The sequence below is a fragment of the Eupeodes corollae genome, chromosome 2 (assembly GCF_945859685.1).
Source record: "Eupeodes corollae chromosome 2, idEupCoro1.1, whole genome shotgun sequence".
Taxonomy (NCBI): Eukaryota; Metazoa; Arthropoda; class Insecta; order Diptera; family Syrphidae; genus Eupeodes; species Eupeodes corollae.
The window spans coordinates 78,325,965-78,346,108 of NC_079148.1; the positions used below are offsets into that span (position 1 = coordinate 78,325,965).

General features: G+C 28.9%; 1 protein-coding gene across 8 annotated transcripts in view; it reads left to right on the forward strand.

The window, feature by feature from the left end:
• LOC129945756 (disintegrin and metalloproteinase domain-containing protein unc-71) overlaps window positions 1-20,144 on the forward strand; it is a 506,847-nt gene that overhangs the window by 483,115 nt on the left and 3,588 nt on the right. For 4 of the 8 annotated variants that reach the window (XM_056055660.1, XM_056055659.1, XM_056055661.1 and 1 more), the window contains exons 20-24: window positions 9,298-9,444; window positions 9,540-9,604; window positions 9,969-10,626; window positions 10,818-11,159; window positions 15,310-19,526. In XM_056055660.1, the coding sequence (XP_055911635.1) occupies window positions 9,298-9,444; window positions 9,540-9,604; window positions 9,969-10,626; window positions 10,818-11,159; window positions 15,310-15,670 (1,573 nt within the window). In that variant the 3' untranslated portion in view covers window positions 15,671-19,526. Of the gene's footprint in view, window positions 1-9,297; window positions 9,445-9,539; window positions 9,605-9,968; window positions 10,627-10,817; window positions 11,160-15,309; window positions 20,087-20,144 lie in introns of those variants that run through there. The other 4 variants (XR_008781514.1, XM_056055665.1, XM_056055664.1 and 1 more) reach the window with 4 other exon arrangements.

Here is a 20,144-nt window from a genome sequence, read left to right on the forward strand (position 1 = left end):
AAATGTGACTCTAAAATTTTGACAATTCCAATACTTTTATCATAACATCTATGGCAATGACGTAAATTTTACTTGTCAAATGAAAAAAGATGACAGCAATACAAATGGCGGGCTTTTCAAAATAAAACGAAATACCTTTGGTTCTAAGGTTATCAAATCACACATTAGTTATTCATTGCAAGTCTTTTAGACACTTAAAATTCCAAGATTGACCTGGAAAACTTCTAAAATAATTTGTGTCCACTCTTTTCAATACTTATTGATAGTTTTTGAAAAAGTGTTCTTATCGCAAAAGTTTTAACTTTATAAAAAACTGTTTAATAAAAAAATGATAGCAATACAGGGATTTTTTTTCAATTGAATTTTATTCTAAAACTAGATCTTTGCACAAAAAATGTCTTGTGTAAAATTTAATTCGAAAAAAAATCATAATGCGATTTCCTTTCAAAAATGTTTTAAGTTTATTTTATTTTTAATCCCAGTTTCATGAAAGTTTTTGATTTTTATATTTAAATTGAATGTGTGTTTAATAAGATGTATTTGCAAAACGGACCGGGGAGCTATAATACGGCACGCGTGATTAGATATTTTAGTTGAGTTTTATATAATTTAATATTTTTCATATAGATAAAGTATATAGTTTTATATGAAAAAAAAACATTGAAAAATAATAAATAAAGGAATTAAATCCTTATTTAAACGATGTAAAACATTTACATATACTGGCTTTGAGTTCGTGCTGGTGCTTTGTACGGGATCACATTGTAACAAAATACCTCTATACAGACATTAAACACAATTAGATTGGTTTTGTTTGTGTATTGTGTATATGGTTAACGCATGACAATATGTAGAACATATCATATACCCAAATATATGTACTATGTACTATATTTGTCATGTGAAATCGTCGACTTATATTAATAAAAGTTAAAAACAAAAAAGAAATTTAAATTCCAAACTTCAAAATATTAATAAAATACATATAAAGTTAAAGAAAAAAATATACATAAGTAAAAGAAAAATCTAACCTACATAAACAGCATAACATTATCGTCTCACCCTTATCGCCTTTATAGAATCTCAAAAACATCATTTTTCACAGTACCATTTTTATATGTACATTTTTAAATATAATATAATATCACCATCAATCATATTTCATTGTTCATATATCCATTTTTTATAAAAACAAAATCCTTAGAGAGAATATAGGATACCTATGCTTCTTCGCAATTGTGACCTTTTATATAAATATACGTTTATATAATAATAAAATCATAAAAAATAATAAACAAAAGAACATTAACAACGCAAATGTCTGACATTGGACATATTGAAGGAGCTGGTCTATATATTACTTTGGTATATGTAATTTAATTAATATTGCTTGCTAACATGCGTTATGAACTGTGCATGTTTGTGTAATATAAAAAAGACAAAATTATTATAATGTATATTTTTTTGTTGTAAGTCAAAAAATGTTTTATACCAAAAATTGTTCGAAAATGTTTGCTTGTGCGTAAATACATAATTAATTTTTTTTTATTTTTTTTTATAAAGACAGGTAACCAAATCTCGCAACTTTTAAGTCAAAAACAAGTAGGGACCCATTTTACTTTAAGTTAAAATCGATAAACTAAAAAATAAATATTTTTCACCTCGAGTATCTTAGGAACAAAGAATGATATTACCTTTAGAATAATTTACTTACTTACTTACTTACTTAAGGTGGCGCTACAGTCCGGGGCGGACCTGGGCCTCAACCAACAAGCGTCTCCAGCCAGCTCGGTCCCTAGCTAGCTGTCTCCAGTTTCGCACGCCAAGTTGGTTGAGGTATTCTCCCACCTGGGTGCGCCACCTGAGTCGCGGTCTTCCTCTACTGCGCCGTCCCTCGGGATTGGATTCGAAGACCTTCCGGGCTGGAGCGTTGATGTCCATCCGCTCTACATGACCTAGCCATCTAAGCCGTTGGACTTTGATTCTGCTAACTAGGTCAGTGTCGCTGTACAGCCCGTACAGCTCGTCGTTATATCTTCTCCTCCATTCTCCATTCTCCAATAATTATAATAATAATAATAATAATTTAGTGCAACTAAAAATAACGTTTTTGATATCTTGTAAAAATTTTACAAAAATCGAAGCAAAGGTTAAATAAAAAAAATTAAAAAAATATTATTAATTCATCTCACTAAACAGTGGAGCAAATCTTTACACCGCTTTGGAGAAATTAAGATTATTGCACTTGATATTTCAAAAGCGTTTGATAGGGTTTGGCATCGGGCGCTCTTATCAAAAACGCGTGCTTTGGGTTTGCATGAATCCCTGCTTCATTGGATTAGTAATTACCTTTCGGATCGTTCAATACAAGTAGTATTGGATGAATTCAAGTCTGAAAACCATAAAATAAATGCTGGTGTGCCACAGGGCTCTGTTCTATCTCCAAAACTCTTTCTCATTTTTATTAATGATCTCCTGTCTGCAAAAATCTAATCCAATATATTGTTTTGCTGACGATAGTACTCTTAAATTTTCATATTCGTTTTCAGAATCACATCCCTCTTCTTCGGATGTGGAACTGCAATGACAAAATATAATAAGCTCATTAAATTCCGACCTAAACAGCATTGTTCAATGGGGATAAAAAAAACCGCGTGGAATTTAATGCTTCGAAAACGTGATGATGTCTTCTATCGTTTAAGCGAGATATACCCCCATTGCCATTATCCATGGATCGCACTTGCATCAATGAGAACACCTCGATATTCTCGATTCTCGGTATGTGTGTAACCAACACCCTTTTGTGGAATGATCACATACGCGATGTCGCCAAAAAAGCGGCAAGGTGTTTGGGTTTCCCTACGCGATGCAAGAAATGTTCACCCCCTCTGATCTGGCTGTTATCTACAAGACATTACGTACGTCCAAAGCTTGGGAATAATTCCCATCTCTGGGCTGATGCTCCTGCAACTTATTTAAGCCTTTTGGATAGTACTGAACGTAGAGCATTTAAATTGATAGATGATAAGTTCATTTACTTCCCTTGACCATCGTAGTAAGGTCTCTTGTCTGACCCTCATTCCTCCCTTTAAACAGTTCAACCGTAATACTCGCGCTTCTAGGAATGCCCATCAGTATACCCTCTAGCCCAACTTCGGCCATATTGTCAAATACAGAGATTAGTTTTTTAGACTTACTACGCGAATGTGGAATATTCAGATATTCGAAACCAATGTGCACCGACATCTACTTTTAAACCCTCTCTCCTCTTCCTAGTGCTCACATTGTGCCTCTGCATAATAAAGGTAGTAATATCCCCTTGAGTGTGTGCTTATTATAAAAAAATTAAAAGTTGGTACAAATTATATTTCGCTTCAAACGTATTTCATCTTATAATAAATATTGTTTTTGAAATTCAATTTAACTTTTATAAAAATCGGACACTCAGCTTTTTCATGATAATTTAAATCTACTAAAAACACAACTCACACTTGGTAAAAATTGATGTTCGATTCTATATATCTCGTGAATAAATGAAGGCATTCATTTAATTTTATGCAAAATGTTGTTGTTAACAAAAACTAATAGTTAAAGAAAAATAAAATCTTTATTTTGTTATTAAAGCAAATACAAACTTTCTAAAAATACTTCAGAACTTAAAAAAAGATGGTTTTCGACTAAAAATTTCATAAACAATAAGAGATACGAAAACAAAAGCTATGTTATCATATGCAAAATATTGTTGCTAACATTTAGTTATTTTTAGAAATACCGAATCAAAAACATAACACGAAAACCAACAAAAACACGAAAACCACAAAAACAGAAAGGAAATGGTTTTCAGTTCAAGTATTATGAAAATAAAGAAAGATATTGACTTAAATTTATATTGTCTCACAAAAAATATTTTTTTTAATATATTGTTAAGGTCTTAGAAGAACCGGAATGTCATAAGTGTGGTTCGCATCCCAGCCTTTTTTGTCAATAAATTTGCACGATTTACAAACTTTGTTCATCTACTTACTTTCAAATAGTAAACCAAACTGAGCATTAATCAAGTGACAGTTGTCAAAAAGACCAACTCAAAAAAAAGGGCATTGTAAGATTAAAAAAAAAACACACAAAAAATCGTTTTGTAATCTTCAAAATAATGATATAAAGATAATAACGCGATGTAAATAAAATTATACTGTTTCTTTTTAAGTCTTTTAAATTTTGGATGTTGAATTGTCGTACACCCAATCTTGCAACGGCTGAATGGACTTAAACACCAGTTACTTCTACACTAGTTCCACACTATCATGAAACACTTCTGCGAACAAACAGATTTAGAGGAACAGAATCACATGACATAGGCTAGAATCGGCCGAACTATTTGTTGTTAAAATAAGTGCCTCAAATTTTAATAGTGCGATATTTGGTTTGAAGGTTAAAATGTGTTATGAATAACACTGTTTTAATAGCGTTTGCGTTCATATGTATATTTATTTAAGCAAAGCTCCATTATAAAACACATTAAATAATCTGTAAAACCATGAGTCTTGAAAATGGAGTGACTGGCAGAACTCGAAATTAGTTTGAACAAACCATCTCAAGCAACCCCTTGAAACAAACAATAAAGCCTATATTTTGAACATTTAATGAATAAAATAGGATTTGTTTTAAATATTTCATTACAGTACCTCTTAGGTAAAGTACTGAATAAATATGTATAATAACTTTATTCCCAATTCGAAAGTTCATATAGATGTTTACCTCTCCTTTAAAATACCACTCACAAGTAAATCTGATTATTAATATAGTTGGTAGATACTTTTTCAGATAAAAATTACTCGCGTATATCTACCATAATATTACTTCCATGTATAAGACAAGAAATGTTCGTACATATATAATATGAGTTTCCATTAATTTACCATTTTGTTTGCAGTGTCTTTTAATAAATTTTCAATCTCTTATTTTTCAAGCTGAAAACATACATATGTACTTATGCAGGTACATTACGCATGTTGTATGTTTTGCAAAATATGAAAAGAAGCTTATACCTACTTAAGGTCCTTCACACGTGGCCTCTTCAGATAGATGCATGTATCTCATACCCCGGGCGAAATTAATAACTATTGGAAGTGAACTCATTTCATGAGACACACGCCTCATACTCAGGGTTCAAAAGTTGAACAAATAAATTTTCATATCAAAAAAACATTATCTGCTATAATTTTAATACACATATACTCATATGTATGCGAGCAAACATTATATTGATGTTCATACATATTTACACGGCTTAAATTTCTTCCGAAAATAAATTCAAATTTTTTTTCAATATTCTCTCTTCTTACATCTAGGCATCATAAAGCTTAAAGAGTTATTTGTAGCATCAGAAAGCGTATATTTACCAACAGTGTATTCATGTCGCTTAAAATAAAATGTTTGTATAGCCAATTAGACTTTAAACTATCATCCACTTGAGTATGTTTCAAAAATTATACGTTAACAAAAACTATGGAACTATTAAATTGATTTTTATTTATCGAAAATTGCTAAGCCTGCGACACTCCGTTATGATTCTATTACGGCCCAAAAATGTAAAGGTATAAAATATTTTTAAGGAGTGGTAAAATTAAACTGTTAAGGGTTGAGGATCTACAATAGCCGTGTTTTTTTGGTATTCCATATATAGTACAGTAAGAAATTAAAAAAAAAAACGATCCGCAGTAGTCCAGTTTTTATATTTGAAAGTTGATACAATTGGATATTTCGCAGAATAATTTACCAAAAAATTCAAAAAAAAATAGCGAAATTTAGACCAGGTGTAAAATCGGGTAAGCTGATTTTTAATAATTAATCAAAATCAAGGAAATACGTCTGTGGAAGGTGATAATCGATTTCAGAGTTTTAACCAAACAATTTGAAATAAAATAAAATTTCAAGAAGGTGGTTTGTACGTAGACTACGACATTAACATGTGGTGTTGAAGCGAGCTTGAAGCTCACCTCAATTCTTTATACATCTGTATCGAGTTGAAATGAGCTTGATTCCCCGACCGGAATCGAGTCTAAATTTGTGAAGAAAAATCTGTGTGGAGGAGTTGGTTTAACAGATAATGCATTATGGTCTGTTTATTTCCATTATTTTGCACAAAAAATATAGTTTTGTTTTAATCAAATTAAAAAAATTCACAAGGAGTCGGTAGCATATTTTTATATGGTGATGAACTATTCAGTTCTTCATTGTTTAACACGAATCAAACAATTTCACTTTCACTTTATAAGAAACATGGAAACATCATTTGTATTTTAGAAAGTGCTGCCAAACTTAACCATTTTTAAATCTTCTTGTGTGGTGAAAATACACAAAAAGATTTATTTAATCTAAACTGAGATAAACCTTTGGTTGAAACATAGCAAAACTTAATTATCTTTTCTATTATTTTCTCTTGCACAATAGGCCCAGTTAGTCCATTTTCATTAACAAAACTAAATAATATCAACAGTAACAGATTGATTTTTTCCCCAATGCAATACACATGATTCCAAATGCACAACTAGTCAACAAACACAGCCATCGAGATACAAATGCAATATCAATCGTACCAACATTTTAGAATAAAATCACATAAGATCCATTCGAGATAAATGTCAAAAACCAATCCGTAGTAAGATTCTACTTTAACTTTTATCGGTAGTATCCATACTGCGGATATTGTTTTTGTTATTCGTGTAAGATCCTACAATACTATTGATAGATTTTCCAAAAAAAAACACGGGTAATACCTATCAATACGAGAAAAACACGCTTAAGACAAAATAGCGATCGTTATTTTGTTAAAGCCCAAGAGGCCGTTAAAAAATGTGTACAAATTACACTCTCCGCTATAAATTGAAGTTTAAAAATTAAACCTTTTTTAAACCCAAAACGTTCCAGTAAACTGGTTGCTGCGCTAGGAGAGTTTTTCCGAGAGCCTGCATATCTTGTATTTTTACTACTTGTAACAGTGTTCGGAGACCCAGATCTCTACAGTTAACACTCTAGACTTCTTTCTAGGCTGGTTTAAAAAAAAAGAGGCTGGGACGCGACCCACACTAATAACCTTCCATTAGTACACGTCTATAGATTTTTCCACAAATTTTAACAGAATATTAATAACAATATTGTCAATAAGACTTTTATCAACATTTTACCAATGTCAAAAACGTTATTCTTTAGTGCTTACATTAATTTTAAAAGTAAAATCGATTTTTGGTTGTTTTGGTAGATAACAAATATTTTTGTTAGTTTTTTTGATGAGCTGTGGCTCCAATTCACATAGAATGAGACTTGATTTGCAAAATCTTATTGTTATATGTATTCACATAAAAGTAAAATAAAATCATATTGTTTTAAACCAAAAATGATGGCATTCAAGTGTGTGAGTAATGTTACAGTTAGTATCCCGACTCCGAAAGGCTTATATAAGGAGCACATGACAGGAATTACTCTTGGAGGACTAGTCAAATCCTCGCAAGACGCAGTACCTGTCGAAAATAAACCTATTTAGGTGGCAAAGGCAGTGATACAACCCAGACCTCTTTCATTACAGTAATATCCTACGCACTACACGTCACGCCATCCATGGCTACTGCTGCATTAACAAAAAAACTTAATTGTTTGACCATTTTCGGATGTACATACATGTGTATATTATTTTATTGTGTGACCCTTTTTAATAGTCTTCGATCTGCAATTTGCCCTTGCGTTAGTATTAATCATGCGCCGAACTCGTAAATTTTTAAAAAAGAGTTATAGAATTCCAATAATTAAAATTGCAACTTGATTTGGCTAACCAAGCTTTAAATTTGTATGCAATGTTTCGTCGAGTTGGCTTATTTTGTGTAAGGTATTAAATATGTATATTTCATTGCAAATGTCACCTATAAGTTAGTACACATACTAACTGTATTTCAAATATATCATTTTTTAAAAATTTCGAACTTGAGATTTTAACCAAACATGACATTACGATGGTAGAGAAGTAAACAAAAAATATGAGCTCAAAATATTGGGTTAATTAAGTTTTAACTTGGAAATTGGGTTTTCAAGCAGGTTTGTGTCTGGCGTATTTTTTTCATTTTTTTAAAGACATATTTGCTGTTTTTAAAATCGAAAATTCGAATTTTCTCAAAAATGAACAGATAGATTTTTATTTAATTTTTTTGTAATCATTTGGTTTCTTAACTTGGCTTCTATCAATACAACAAATATAGGATTGTATTGCACCAGAAGGGAACTAATTTCAATAATTCAAAATGTCATTCCTTTTTTTGAATTTTTAAAAACTATTTTTTTTCAATATTCGATATCTCAAAGATCAAATGTAAAACGTATTGTAATCATTACAATTTTCTATTTTTTTTTTAAATATAAAAATTTCAAACAATTTTGGTTTTGGTTCATTGGTTTAATGTACAAACTTTATTTTGAAAAAAACAACAAACATTTTCGAACTAATTATATGAATACAATATAAAATGAATTTTAATTTGACTTACAACCAATACAAATTTTTCAATTAAAAAATTATTGTTGGTTGATGAATGTGATGTGTTGTGTATGCATAATATTGTGTTGCGTGTGTAAAAAGTTATTCTGTGCTATTATGTAAACTTCAACTACTGTCTAAATGTATGATCAACTCTTTGGCATTTTTTATATCATTATTGCGTAATATATATATATATAACTATATATGCATACATACATATATGTGTATATTTAACAAAACAATATAAAATTACAAAACATACTTCATTTATATACATATATACAATTTCTCACCTTGTTTTTTGTATTTTGTCATGTTGACTTTTTATAGTTAAAAAAATGTTTTCCATTTTATAAACAAAAAACACATCTTTATTAAAAAAAAAACACACATCATTCACATAACAACATTTACACACAACACTATTACTCATTTATATATTTAAAACAAATATATATAATATTATTATTAGTCTACAAAATTTATTTATTTGTTTATTGTTTTTTTATTTTTTTAAATTTATTATTTTCAAAAAAAACTACATTTAATTATTTACTATTTTCTAAACAAATTCACTTTTATTAAATTTTCATAAAACATTTCTCATCGAAACAAAAACAAAACCAATAAAAAAAACGATAATTTAACCTAAATTGTTTATAAAATCAAACAAAAAAATATAAAAATAAAAATAATTAACAAAAAAAAAACAAATAACTCATAAAAACAAACAAAACGAAAAATCAAATGAAAAACTCCCCGAAATAAATCAGGAGGAAGACAACCACATTGAAGTATGATCCGCCATATTTGAAAAAGCCCATTGCCAAGGCTGGAAACGCAGCTAATCATCATTCGGTGGAAGAGGTTTCATTGGATGGATCTAGCAAATTGATGTATCAAAATCAAACCGGATTTAGGTAAGTTGGTCAAGCAAGCTAGTGAAAACCTATATAGGTTAAGTATATATTAAGTATAGGGATTTTTTTAAATATTTTTTTTTATTATATTACAGAGATCACAAGACTCCACAGGTCAGACGATTGACTGCAAGTAGCGAAGAAGATCAGGCACATTCAGGTAAGTTCTTATGCAATAAAATTAACTTTGACCCCGTGTATTTCAAAATTATATATTAAGAACTGTAAATCAATGTACCTGCTATTAACATTTTTATAATCATAATAGATACAAATAATAGATTTCATTGCGTGTTTTTCCCAAAACTAATACCAAATGTGTGTATTTTTGCTTAACCTGTCAAGACTTCCTAAATGCATATAGAAAAGCTTACTTAATATTTATAGGCATTCGAATATTAAAGAAAATATAAGAACTATAGGTACAGTTAGATGGAAAATCATGCATTGGAATGAAGAATCTATAATATTTCACTTCAAAAAATGAAAAGAAAACAAACACTCTTCATATCCTGATATTTCAGAAAAAGGAATACTGAAAAAGCATGGATATGGATTGGTCCTTGGTGATCAAGCGAACAAATGGGAAGACGGTCAATCTGATAACCTGGAACTAATTGCTCAACAAGATGGCACGCTGGCAGCAGCAACAGCATCTGGTGCTGCAGTGTCTGAAGTTGAGCGAACCCTGAAAAGCCTTAATGGCTACCACGAGGATATATTGGAAGCTCTACGAAATGCAGCTTCACATCGTGGTACAGGTGCTGGGAACACTCCTGTGGGCAGTGGTAGCCTCAGCGAAGAGATGCTCCGCAAAACACTCCAAGAGTGCTCAACGTCACAGCTCAGCTATGGCGAATACAAGCGCAGCAGCTCAAAGTCCGGTTCCAAAGAGAATATTTGCGACATAAATCAACCACACACGGTGCTGGTGGAGGGGCCCCAGGCCGGTGCAATATTGCATCATCACCGATCGCAGCACCATCTGCCCGATGAAGATGATGCTCCAGCGACCGGCCCGCTGCGAATAAGAAACCTAGAAGATCTAATTAGACAATTAGAGCATCATTCAGTTAGGCATATGAGCCCTAGTGGCTCCGAGGACAATCGAATGTCCGAAACGGAAGCCGACCGCCATTATAGATTAGATAGTTCCGCTGCTTGTAGTGAATCCTCGCAAGGGTTAGTTATATTCTTCTATACTTATACCAACATATTATATAAATGTTTTTTTTTTTAATTTAATTTTTTTGTTATTTTGTTGTTTTTATGTTAAGTTAATGTATAGATGTTTGTAATTTTATTTCTATATTGGAAGAAGTCATAAATCATCTTTTGATGTGCGTGTTTTTTGATTTTACAAAATTTTCCAGCTCCAACCAACAATTAGCACAATCACAGAAAACTGCAACAATACATCCGTCTTACAGCAGAAGCTGTCGCCCGCGCTCCGACGAAGAGAGTCGCTTTGTTTATGGAAGGTATAGGCATCCAACAACTAGTAGACATCCTCATCAATCACACTCACCTCATGCTTTTGGCCATCATACGCATCATTCTCATGCCCATGGCCATGCCACACATGGTCCACATTCATCACATCACTCGTCGCATACGCATCTGCATCAAGATGATGAGGGCATCTACGAGAGTGCCGATCATCATGATAGGACCGTAGATGCCCGGATTGATCGTGAAACTCCCGATAGTGAGAGGTAGGTCCCCTTCAGTCACCAATATCCCGGCTAGTGATACCTTGTAATTATTAAAAAAAATTAAATTTCGTTAAGTTTCCTGTTTTTTCGTTAATATTTTGTTATTTATTTATATGTTATAACAATATGTGTTTATCTGCATTACGTTAGACTCGTTTAATGATAAAGTTGTTAATGAACAACATCGCTAACGCTCATTCCAATAAATGACCTTTAAAAATAAGTAACCTAATCTTTGTTTAATTTTGTTTACATGTCCTTTGTTGTATTTTTTGTATTAATCATTTGTTTTGATTTTGTTGGATAGTTTTTTTTTTTTGAGTCAAAAATAATGTAGTCATTTAGTGTGTCAAGATGTTAAAAACCTTTTATTTTAAGTAATAAGGAGAAATATCGTGAATTCCATATCAAAAATAACCATGTGTCAAAAATGTTAAAATATTTTATATGTATGTACGTTTAAAATAAGATCATACAATATTTAGTTTAAGAAAACATCAAGAATTTCTATTTGTAAATCATATTTATTTTTACAAAAGTACAGTGTGTGAAAAAAATATATCAAATTTTAATTATTTAATTGTTGAGAAGTTGAAAAAGAAATATTCCTAAAACCTTTTAACATCCAAAATCCTGAGTTTAAAATGTCGTTTAATACAAATATATAAATATTTGGATAGTTTAGATATTGGTTAATTTTTTACATATAAGATACACAATGCATCCTTTTCATTAATTTCATAAATTAAATCTGTTAACTCCTTTTGTTTTGGTGATCAAAGAATGAAATCTATATTAAGAAGTTACACAAGGACCATTCACATGGAAAGCTGCCAACTTAATGAGAATAAAAAAATAAAAAGGATTTAATAAAAATTTTAATCTTAATTCTTCACCATGTCTGAAATAAAGTTTGGAAAGATTATAAAAATTCAAAATGCGAGTGTTCTGAAATTAAAAACTTTACTTTTAAATGAAGAGCATTAAAAAGTAACATACTTGCACTCATTGCCAAAGCAGTACATTTTGTCATGTACTAATTTTACAGGAAAACTAAATTATAAAATTCACAACGGCAATAACTAAAATTACAGGATCGAAAAAATCAAACCATCGAAAACCTATGTTTAAAATTCCGGCTTCCGAACTTCTTCCCTCGAAACGAATGGATGTTATGTTTTTAATTTTCTTTTTGTAACGGGATCAGATATACATATATAAGTAAACAGTAATAAAATAAATACCACAACAAAAATATTGTAAAAGACTTTATTTGTAGTTAAATTAGAATAACATTATTTTTTTTTGTATTTCAAAAATTGTAATGAAATATTCAAATATTATCTGTTGATATTCAAAACGGAGAAAAAATATGTAAAAAAGCAAAGGTTATTATTAAATTAAATAGGTACACTTTTTTATTTAAAAAAAATCTTGGTATAGTATGATTTAATGATCATCTTTTTATTTATATATTGGTATATTGGAAATACCAAATGAGGGCATTGATGTTTTCCAAGTACCCATCTTGGGGTTCCTGCTTGTGGCCTGTATTAAGTGGTCGTTACTTTTTTGTGCCTTTATTTATCAGAGTAATCTAATTTGGGCTTAAGATCCTATTTGTAATTTGGACTCAACCAAATTTTGGGCCCTCGTTGCTATTTTGGAATTCTTCTAACCTGTATTGCGGTAGTGACTCAACTGAGGGTAGAACTCTATTTTCAAGACTGGCCTAATATGTGATTAAGACTTATTTTGTGGGACTGTTCTATTTTGTGGCATTGAATAATTTACGGATTTGGGTTTATTTATGGATGTAGCCTATTTTATAGGTGTGGTTCATTTTGCGGGGCTGGTTTAGAGAGTTTAGACTTTTGATATTTTCAAATACTTTCAAATATATTTAAGGTTTATGCATCCAACTTTATTAAATAACAAATTGTTCACATTTCTAACACTGGCACTAAGTCAACAAAGGTTTCTAAATAGAGGAAATTTGAAGTTTGAAAATTCTTTGAGCCAAAAAAGCCCTTGGCTTAATGTTTTGTGATTTTTAAGTCCTTTGATTATATTTACAAGGCAAACATTGACTTTTATTAATAACGTGTTTCGCAACCTCACAATACAACATTTTTAAATCAATACTTGAACAAACTCACCTGATTTTCGTTTGCAGGTTGAAGGCAATCTATCAAATGTTTTTTAAACAATAACTGGAACTTAATATTAAAAATATTGAAATTGTACAAATTTATATTCACAATAGAACAACATTTTAAACAACATGTTGTTAGAAGTTTACTTTATAGATTTAGAAAATATCTACATAAAAATTAAAAAGCCGTTTTGTGTTTTAACTTTAAGAGATTTTATAGATTTAGAAAATATCTAAAAGTTAAAGAGCCATTTTGTGTTTCAACTGTAAGAGATTTAAAGTTATTATTTTTTTTTCAAAAAAGCAAAATTTTTAAGCATTTTACAAAATCCTTTAAAATTCTGCACCCATGTCTTTAAAATGTTTTGTCAGATCACTTTAGAAATCGGGTTAGAGTTACTTTTTCTGTAATATCAATTTAATAAAAATTCAATAAATTATTACTAACAACATTTACTGTGAATCTATAAGAGTTTGAAGTCAATATCTACCTTATACTTGAGTCGAACCCCATTTTTGATCAGTTTTTTTTGTAGGTTTTCCTGTTTTGTAAATAAAGTTGTCTATTGAATATTTCTTAAAAATAAACTTAAAGTTATCAAGTATACACCCCAATATTTTTTTTATATTTTGTTCTTTATAAAAAAAATAATTATTGAGTTTTTATTAAAATTTTACATAATCTTCAAAAAATGGTTTTTATAAGATAAAATTATTTTGAAGCCAATATCTTTAATTTCTTTTAAGATATTTGTATATAATACCCATTACTTTGGTTTTTCTCAAAATGTTATTTTTAGTTTTTCTGAATAAAAAAAGCCAAGATTGACTTTTTTGTTTCAAAATTATACTTGTTTGGTATCTTTAATGGTATACCGAACGTACGGACATACGAACTTACATCTCTTAAAAATATTTGATTTATACTCTAGGGATCGAGAAATTTCAGAAGTTTTCATTCTATAATTCCTTTCTGTAATTTCAATTTGCAACATTCACTTTGAAATTTAAATGCCTTAATACAATTCACAAACAGTTAAAAGTAGAAATTAGTGCACAAATATTTTTTAAAATCTCCCTCAAGAAATTGCAAATAGAAAATAATTATTGTTTGATGTTTCTAATATATTTTTTAGTTGATAAATAAATTTAAATCAATTAATTTTATAACAGAGTTTGTAAGATCTTTAAATACTTATGAAACCAGTTTATAAAGTCAATGTTCTCTTAACACTTATTAATAAATTTAAGTAAAATTGAAGCTAAGAGTTGGAAATAAAATACAGCCTTGTATAAATACTCCTTTTTTGTTTTGCAAGCGGAACATTCGAAAATATCCACATTTGAATTTTATTAGGTAGAACTTTATGTTAAATAAAACTGTATATATAGAATATGTCAATGTTAAATAAGTATACTTACCATCTTATATGTAATTATGAAATGAACTAGTATCTATGTATTGAGAACAATTTTTAAGAATAAAGTTTTTTTCTGTTTAAAAAATTATAATCGATTTTTACTTGGTTCTCCTTATTACTTAAATATCAGTAGATCTTTTGTTTGCCAAAATCCCAACCACTTTCATATTATACAAAAATAAAAATCTAACAAATTTTCATCAAAAAAATAAAATACACAAAACTACATAACCAACAAAACAAAACCATTAAAAAATTACATTTCATCCGCTCGTTCGACTATGTTGCATTCAAAACGCTTCAAATGTATTTTTGTATTTCTGTTTTAACGCCTGGCTTTATATGTTGCTAACATAAAACATAAGATTCTAAATTGTTTTTGTTTTATTTGGGTTTTAAATTAATTATTTTAATCGCTTAAAGTATATTCCAAGTATACTTGAGTTTGATTTGTTTGTTTTATTTTAATTAATAAAAAATTTCGTTTGTGATTGTTTTCTGGGTTGTTGGTTTGTTTGTTTGGTTTTATAATTTTTCTTGTATCGTTGTTCCTGTTATGATTATTATTTTCTAGTGATGACTTTATTCAAGCTCAACAACAGTTAGCCCGGTGGGCGAGTGAGGATGTAGTATCCGTCGTGGTATTGGACCATCAACAAGGCACAATGTCGGATTCCCAACAACCCGGCGTCGGACAATTGTCAACGGCCTCAACGAGTTCCGTTATCCACCACCACGGCGAACCATCATCAATGGGGGCGACAAATGGTTTAAGTGTAAGTCAGAGGGACTTTTACCCCTCACCACCATCGACCGAAACGGAGAGCAGCGGCAGTGTAATTCAGCCTCAATTGAGGCGCGCCCACATAGAATCAAACCAAATAGGAGACGGACAATTAATGGAGAATGGACGCTATCCTGAATACAAACACTGATAATAACTGTTTGGGGTCAATATATCCGCCCCCTACGTGTGATGATTTAACTTAGATATGTTATTTATTTTAAATTGAAACAAAAAATTAATAAACAACAAAAACACTATTAAACATACAATTTTCTAAAAATAATAACAAATACATATACACACATATGAAACTTATAAAAATACATTGCAAATAAACAAGACAAAAATTAAAGTAATAAACCAAAGAGAAAAATGCAATTTAATTTTAAGGTTAGGCAAATAAAATTTAACTCTAGATAACACTTAATTGCACAACACAGTTAATGTTCATAATATTTAAAAACAAAATTCTATAGATATATTCAAAAATTAAAAAAAAAAAAAACATGTAAATGTATAGAACATAACTAAAAATTATAAAATAGTAATTAATTAAAAAAAAATACCACAAGAGTTATATCTACGGACGAAACAAAAACAAACATTAAAACAAGCCACAATATCGTCGTATCGGTAGCACTGGACATTTTTTTTACGAAAACAAAAAAAAAAAACATTAAAAATAGTGAGTAACAAAATAAATTTAATATAAAGTCAATTTTATATAGAAAATTAATGTATTTAAAACCTTGAAAATTTAAAAAAAAAAAAACAACAAGAAACTATTTAAATTACACGAAGAATTTAATAAAAATTCAGAAACAACACATGTGAAAAAATGTAATTATTTTAAAAAATTGTAGCTAAATACCAGAAAAAATTAACAAATAAGATTTTATTTCAAAACGAAAATAAAAAAAAAAGAATGAAAGCCTAAATTGTGTATTACGAACAAAATATATAAAATATTTAAAAAAAAAAAATGTTAACAGTATTTTAAAAGAAAAAAGTATTAATTATTGTGAACCAAATTGGTTCGCCTGTTTAAAATAACAATTATTTTATAAGTAAACTATAATATAAAATTAAAAAGCAAAAATGTGTAAATATGTTTAGGTTTAGTATATATACCTAGATAAATCAAAAATAAAAAAAAAACCTTTATAAGTAATTTTAGAACAATACAAAAAAAAAAATAAGAAATTTTAATATAAATGTACACAAATAAAATAGATCGATTTTAAAAATTTGATCATGTTATTAACACGCAGTATTATAATTATTATTATAACATGAAAATAAATACATAGGTGATGCAGGAATATATACTTAAACAAACAATTAGCACAGTTAAACAGAACAAAAATCAATTTTTACACGTAAGTAGATGGTGTAGTTGAAGTTGTCCTCAAAATCGATTGAAGTTCAACGACTTATTTTACAAACAATATTATATTTTACGCCAATTACCCTTCGTTGTCTTCTATCAAAGCTTAATAATAAACCTGTATTTTTTAATATTCTTTTCTGCTTAAAAGAACCTAAGAGCAAAACTTTAGTTCATATTATTAATCCGTTTTAAGTAAATAGGTTTTTTTTAAGGATCAAATGATTGATTCTATGTTTCTGAGATTTATTTAGAATTTTTCAAAGCAACACGTCCTTGTTAAATTAAATGTTGAAACGCACTTTTGTAGTTCATTAAGAAAAGGTCCACAAGGTGCTACTCCTTAGTCTCAAAGTAAGAAGGAAAATTAGTTCATATTTCAAGTAAATAGTTCTTGCTGCTTTTTTGTAAGTAAATAGTGTTACAGTTATTATAATTTCACTGTCTTTCAATATGTCTGGTTGCTTGAGTGCCTAAATATTAATAGTTGACCTCAGAATAACATATTGAACATGACAATTAAAGGAGCATAGAATCCGTAGTTCTATTGTTATTTATTTTTTTAAAGGAAAAGATAAAATATGCTATCATATAGCCTAAAACATCGTAAAAAGTCCAATTTTGAATGTGATTTGTAATTGATTTGGCGTTGTGTTTGGTAGCTCAAAAGTCCTCTTCACCAAATATCGTTGAAGTTGATCGACCTCATCAAAGTCGTGAACACATTTGTTTGTGAGGTTGTTTGAAACACTCAATAATTCGCAGCCGGATCATTCCTCCAGGTGACGTCTAAGACATTTTTCGTTTTGCTAGCTTTAAATCAACATTTTGTCTTATATTTAAATTTCTAGTAATGACCCAAGTAAATATATCAATATCCCGACTTGATAAGCGCCAGTTTTCGGTAGACAATGTCTCCCTTCTGCTTGCCGAAAGATCATAGGTTTTGACTCGAAATAGTCAGTCAGTCTGTTAGTCATCAATAGTTAAGTGCATGTAGTCTTTAAAAAAATGTCTTAGGCCGATTTCTACTTTAAAGTCTTGAGATATTTAATTTTCTTTTACAATAGCGAAGGTTGTATGGGTATATAGGCTTTCAATTATTTTCCCAAATATCATAGACATTCCTTTGTTATATATCTTTAGCATTAAAGCTCTACGATCTATCCAATCAAAGGCTGCTCTTAAATCTATAAAAAAAATTACATTACATACATGTTCCCACGATATTGGTAAGTGTATAGATTTGGTCTTCTTCTTCCTGACTTTCACTTAAAAGGTTGTCGTTTTGTACCCAGCTCTATAATCAATTACATAGTATTTTTGAAATAACTTTTATCCATAGATTAAATTTTAAATTTAAACTGACCCTGAATGTAAGATACAGTTGAATAAAGCTGCAAGTTGTTACAGTCACATTCTATAGGCTGCAACTTGTGGCTTTTAGGATTTTGAAAACTAGAGCAATTTCGTTCCGTTTTTTTTATAAAATACAAATAGATACGAGTATTATATTACATTAATGTTTAAATAAAGAAACCTTAACTACAACAGGATTTTGTCCTTTTTAAGAATCTTAGACCAAGCCTTGTGATGTGATTTAAAGTTTAGTAAGAGAACGAGTATGTTAAAGTTTAGTTTGCATAAAGAAGGGTCTTACAGAACATTGTTTAAGCTAATTCAGTCAGTTTTAAATATCACACATTTTAACTCACACAAAAGAACAAAACAAATATAAATTTTTGGCATTGAAATGTTTGCTATATCTACTGCTAAAAGTCAAGGTTTTTTTCTAACTAAAATGCAAAAAAATAATCTTAAGCTAAATAGCTGATGCAATAACGTAATATAATATTATTACAGTTTCGATTGGATTTAATTTAATTATGCCTCTTAAACAACTTAAATTGCTTTCAGTAGATTGTGTCCTTTACACAATCTCATCCTTAAAAACAGATATTTAACGCTAAATATAATACAATTAAGACAAAGAAAAATATCTCACTTCGTGAGATTTTCTTACTATTTCATTGAATTCAATTCGAATTGTTTTGAAGATCAACGTTAGGACATAAAGCACCCTCGCAATTAAATCCAAATAAACTACTCGATTAAAGGACCGATGTTTTAAAAATTCTTTTATAACAATTTGCTTTTTTTACCCAATTTTAAACTCACAACTTTACCACTACTGAAATTCAAACACAGACAAATAATTAAATAAACAAAAAAAATCAAATGTAAATTATATTTGCTTTAAATAATTCCAATGATACAAATTAAGAAAATCAAACAAACACAATTATTAGGTTTTTAATAATTTAATTTTGTAAAATATTCAAATGTACATAATTAAAACAAAATAATACAAAACGTGTATAGATAAAAATATTAGATAAACAAAAACGATACATAAAAGAACATTTTGTTATTGTTGTATATCAAACTTAAAATAGAAAAAAAACATGTTCGTTTAAATTGTAAGTTTAGATATTAGAACAAAAAAAAACTTAAAATAACACAATTCACAAAATAATATCATTAAGCATTGGAAAAAATAGAACTTTATAAAAATTAATAAAATAAAAGTGTTCCACAAAAATAAAACAAAACTACAAACCTGGTTTTTAAATTATATAAAATAATTTTCATATAGACAAAACAATAACAACATGCATTTTTTAAATAAAACAGATAGAAATTAAATTAAACAAAAAGATAATACATCATCATTCTTTCATTAAAAACAAAGTCCTGAGTAAAAAACAAAACCTAACTATTAACTACATGTATATAAAGAAAAACTCAAATTCATACTTTTTATACCACAATTGGATGAAAACATTAATTAATCACAAACAAAAAAAAAATCATCCCCATTCAAAAAAAAATTAATACCAAATTTAAAAAAAAAAACATCTTTTTCATACAGAATTTTTCATTCATAAAGAAAAAAATACGATATCATTTCAAAGAAATCAATTGAATAATTTAATGAAATCTTTTTTCAGATTCAATCATCATATCAGGTGATTTTTCGTGTTAAAGTAATCCGTTAATTTGTTTAATTTATTTTACATTATTTTTTAAAGCTATAGGTTAAACCATTGAATAACTTGTATTAGATCATATTTAAAGAAAGAAAACCTCAGACACCTTGTGGAGAATAAATAAAATGTTAGAATATTGTAATATTAATTAAGTATTTTTTTAAATTTAAGTTATAAAACATTTT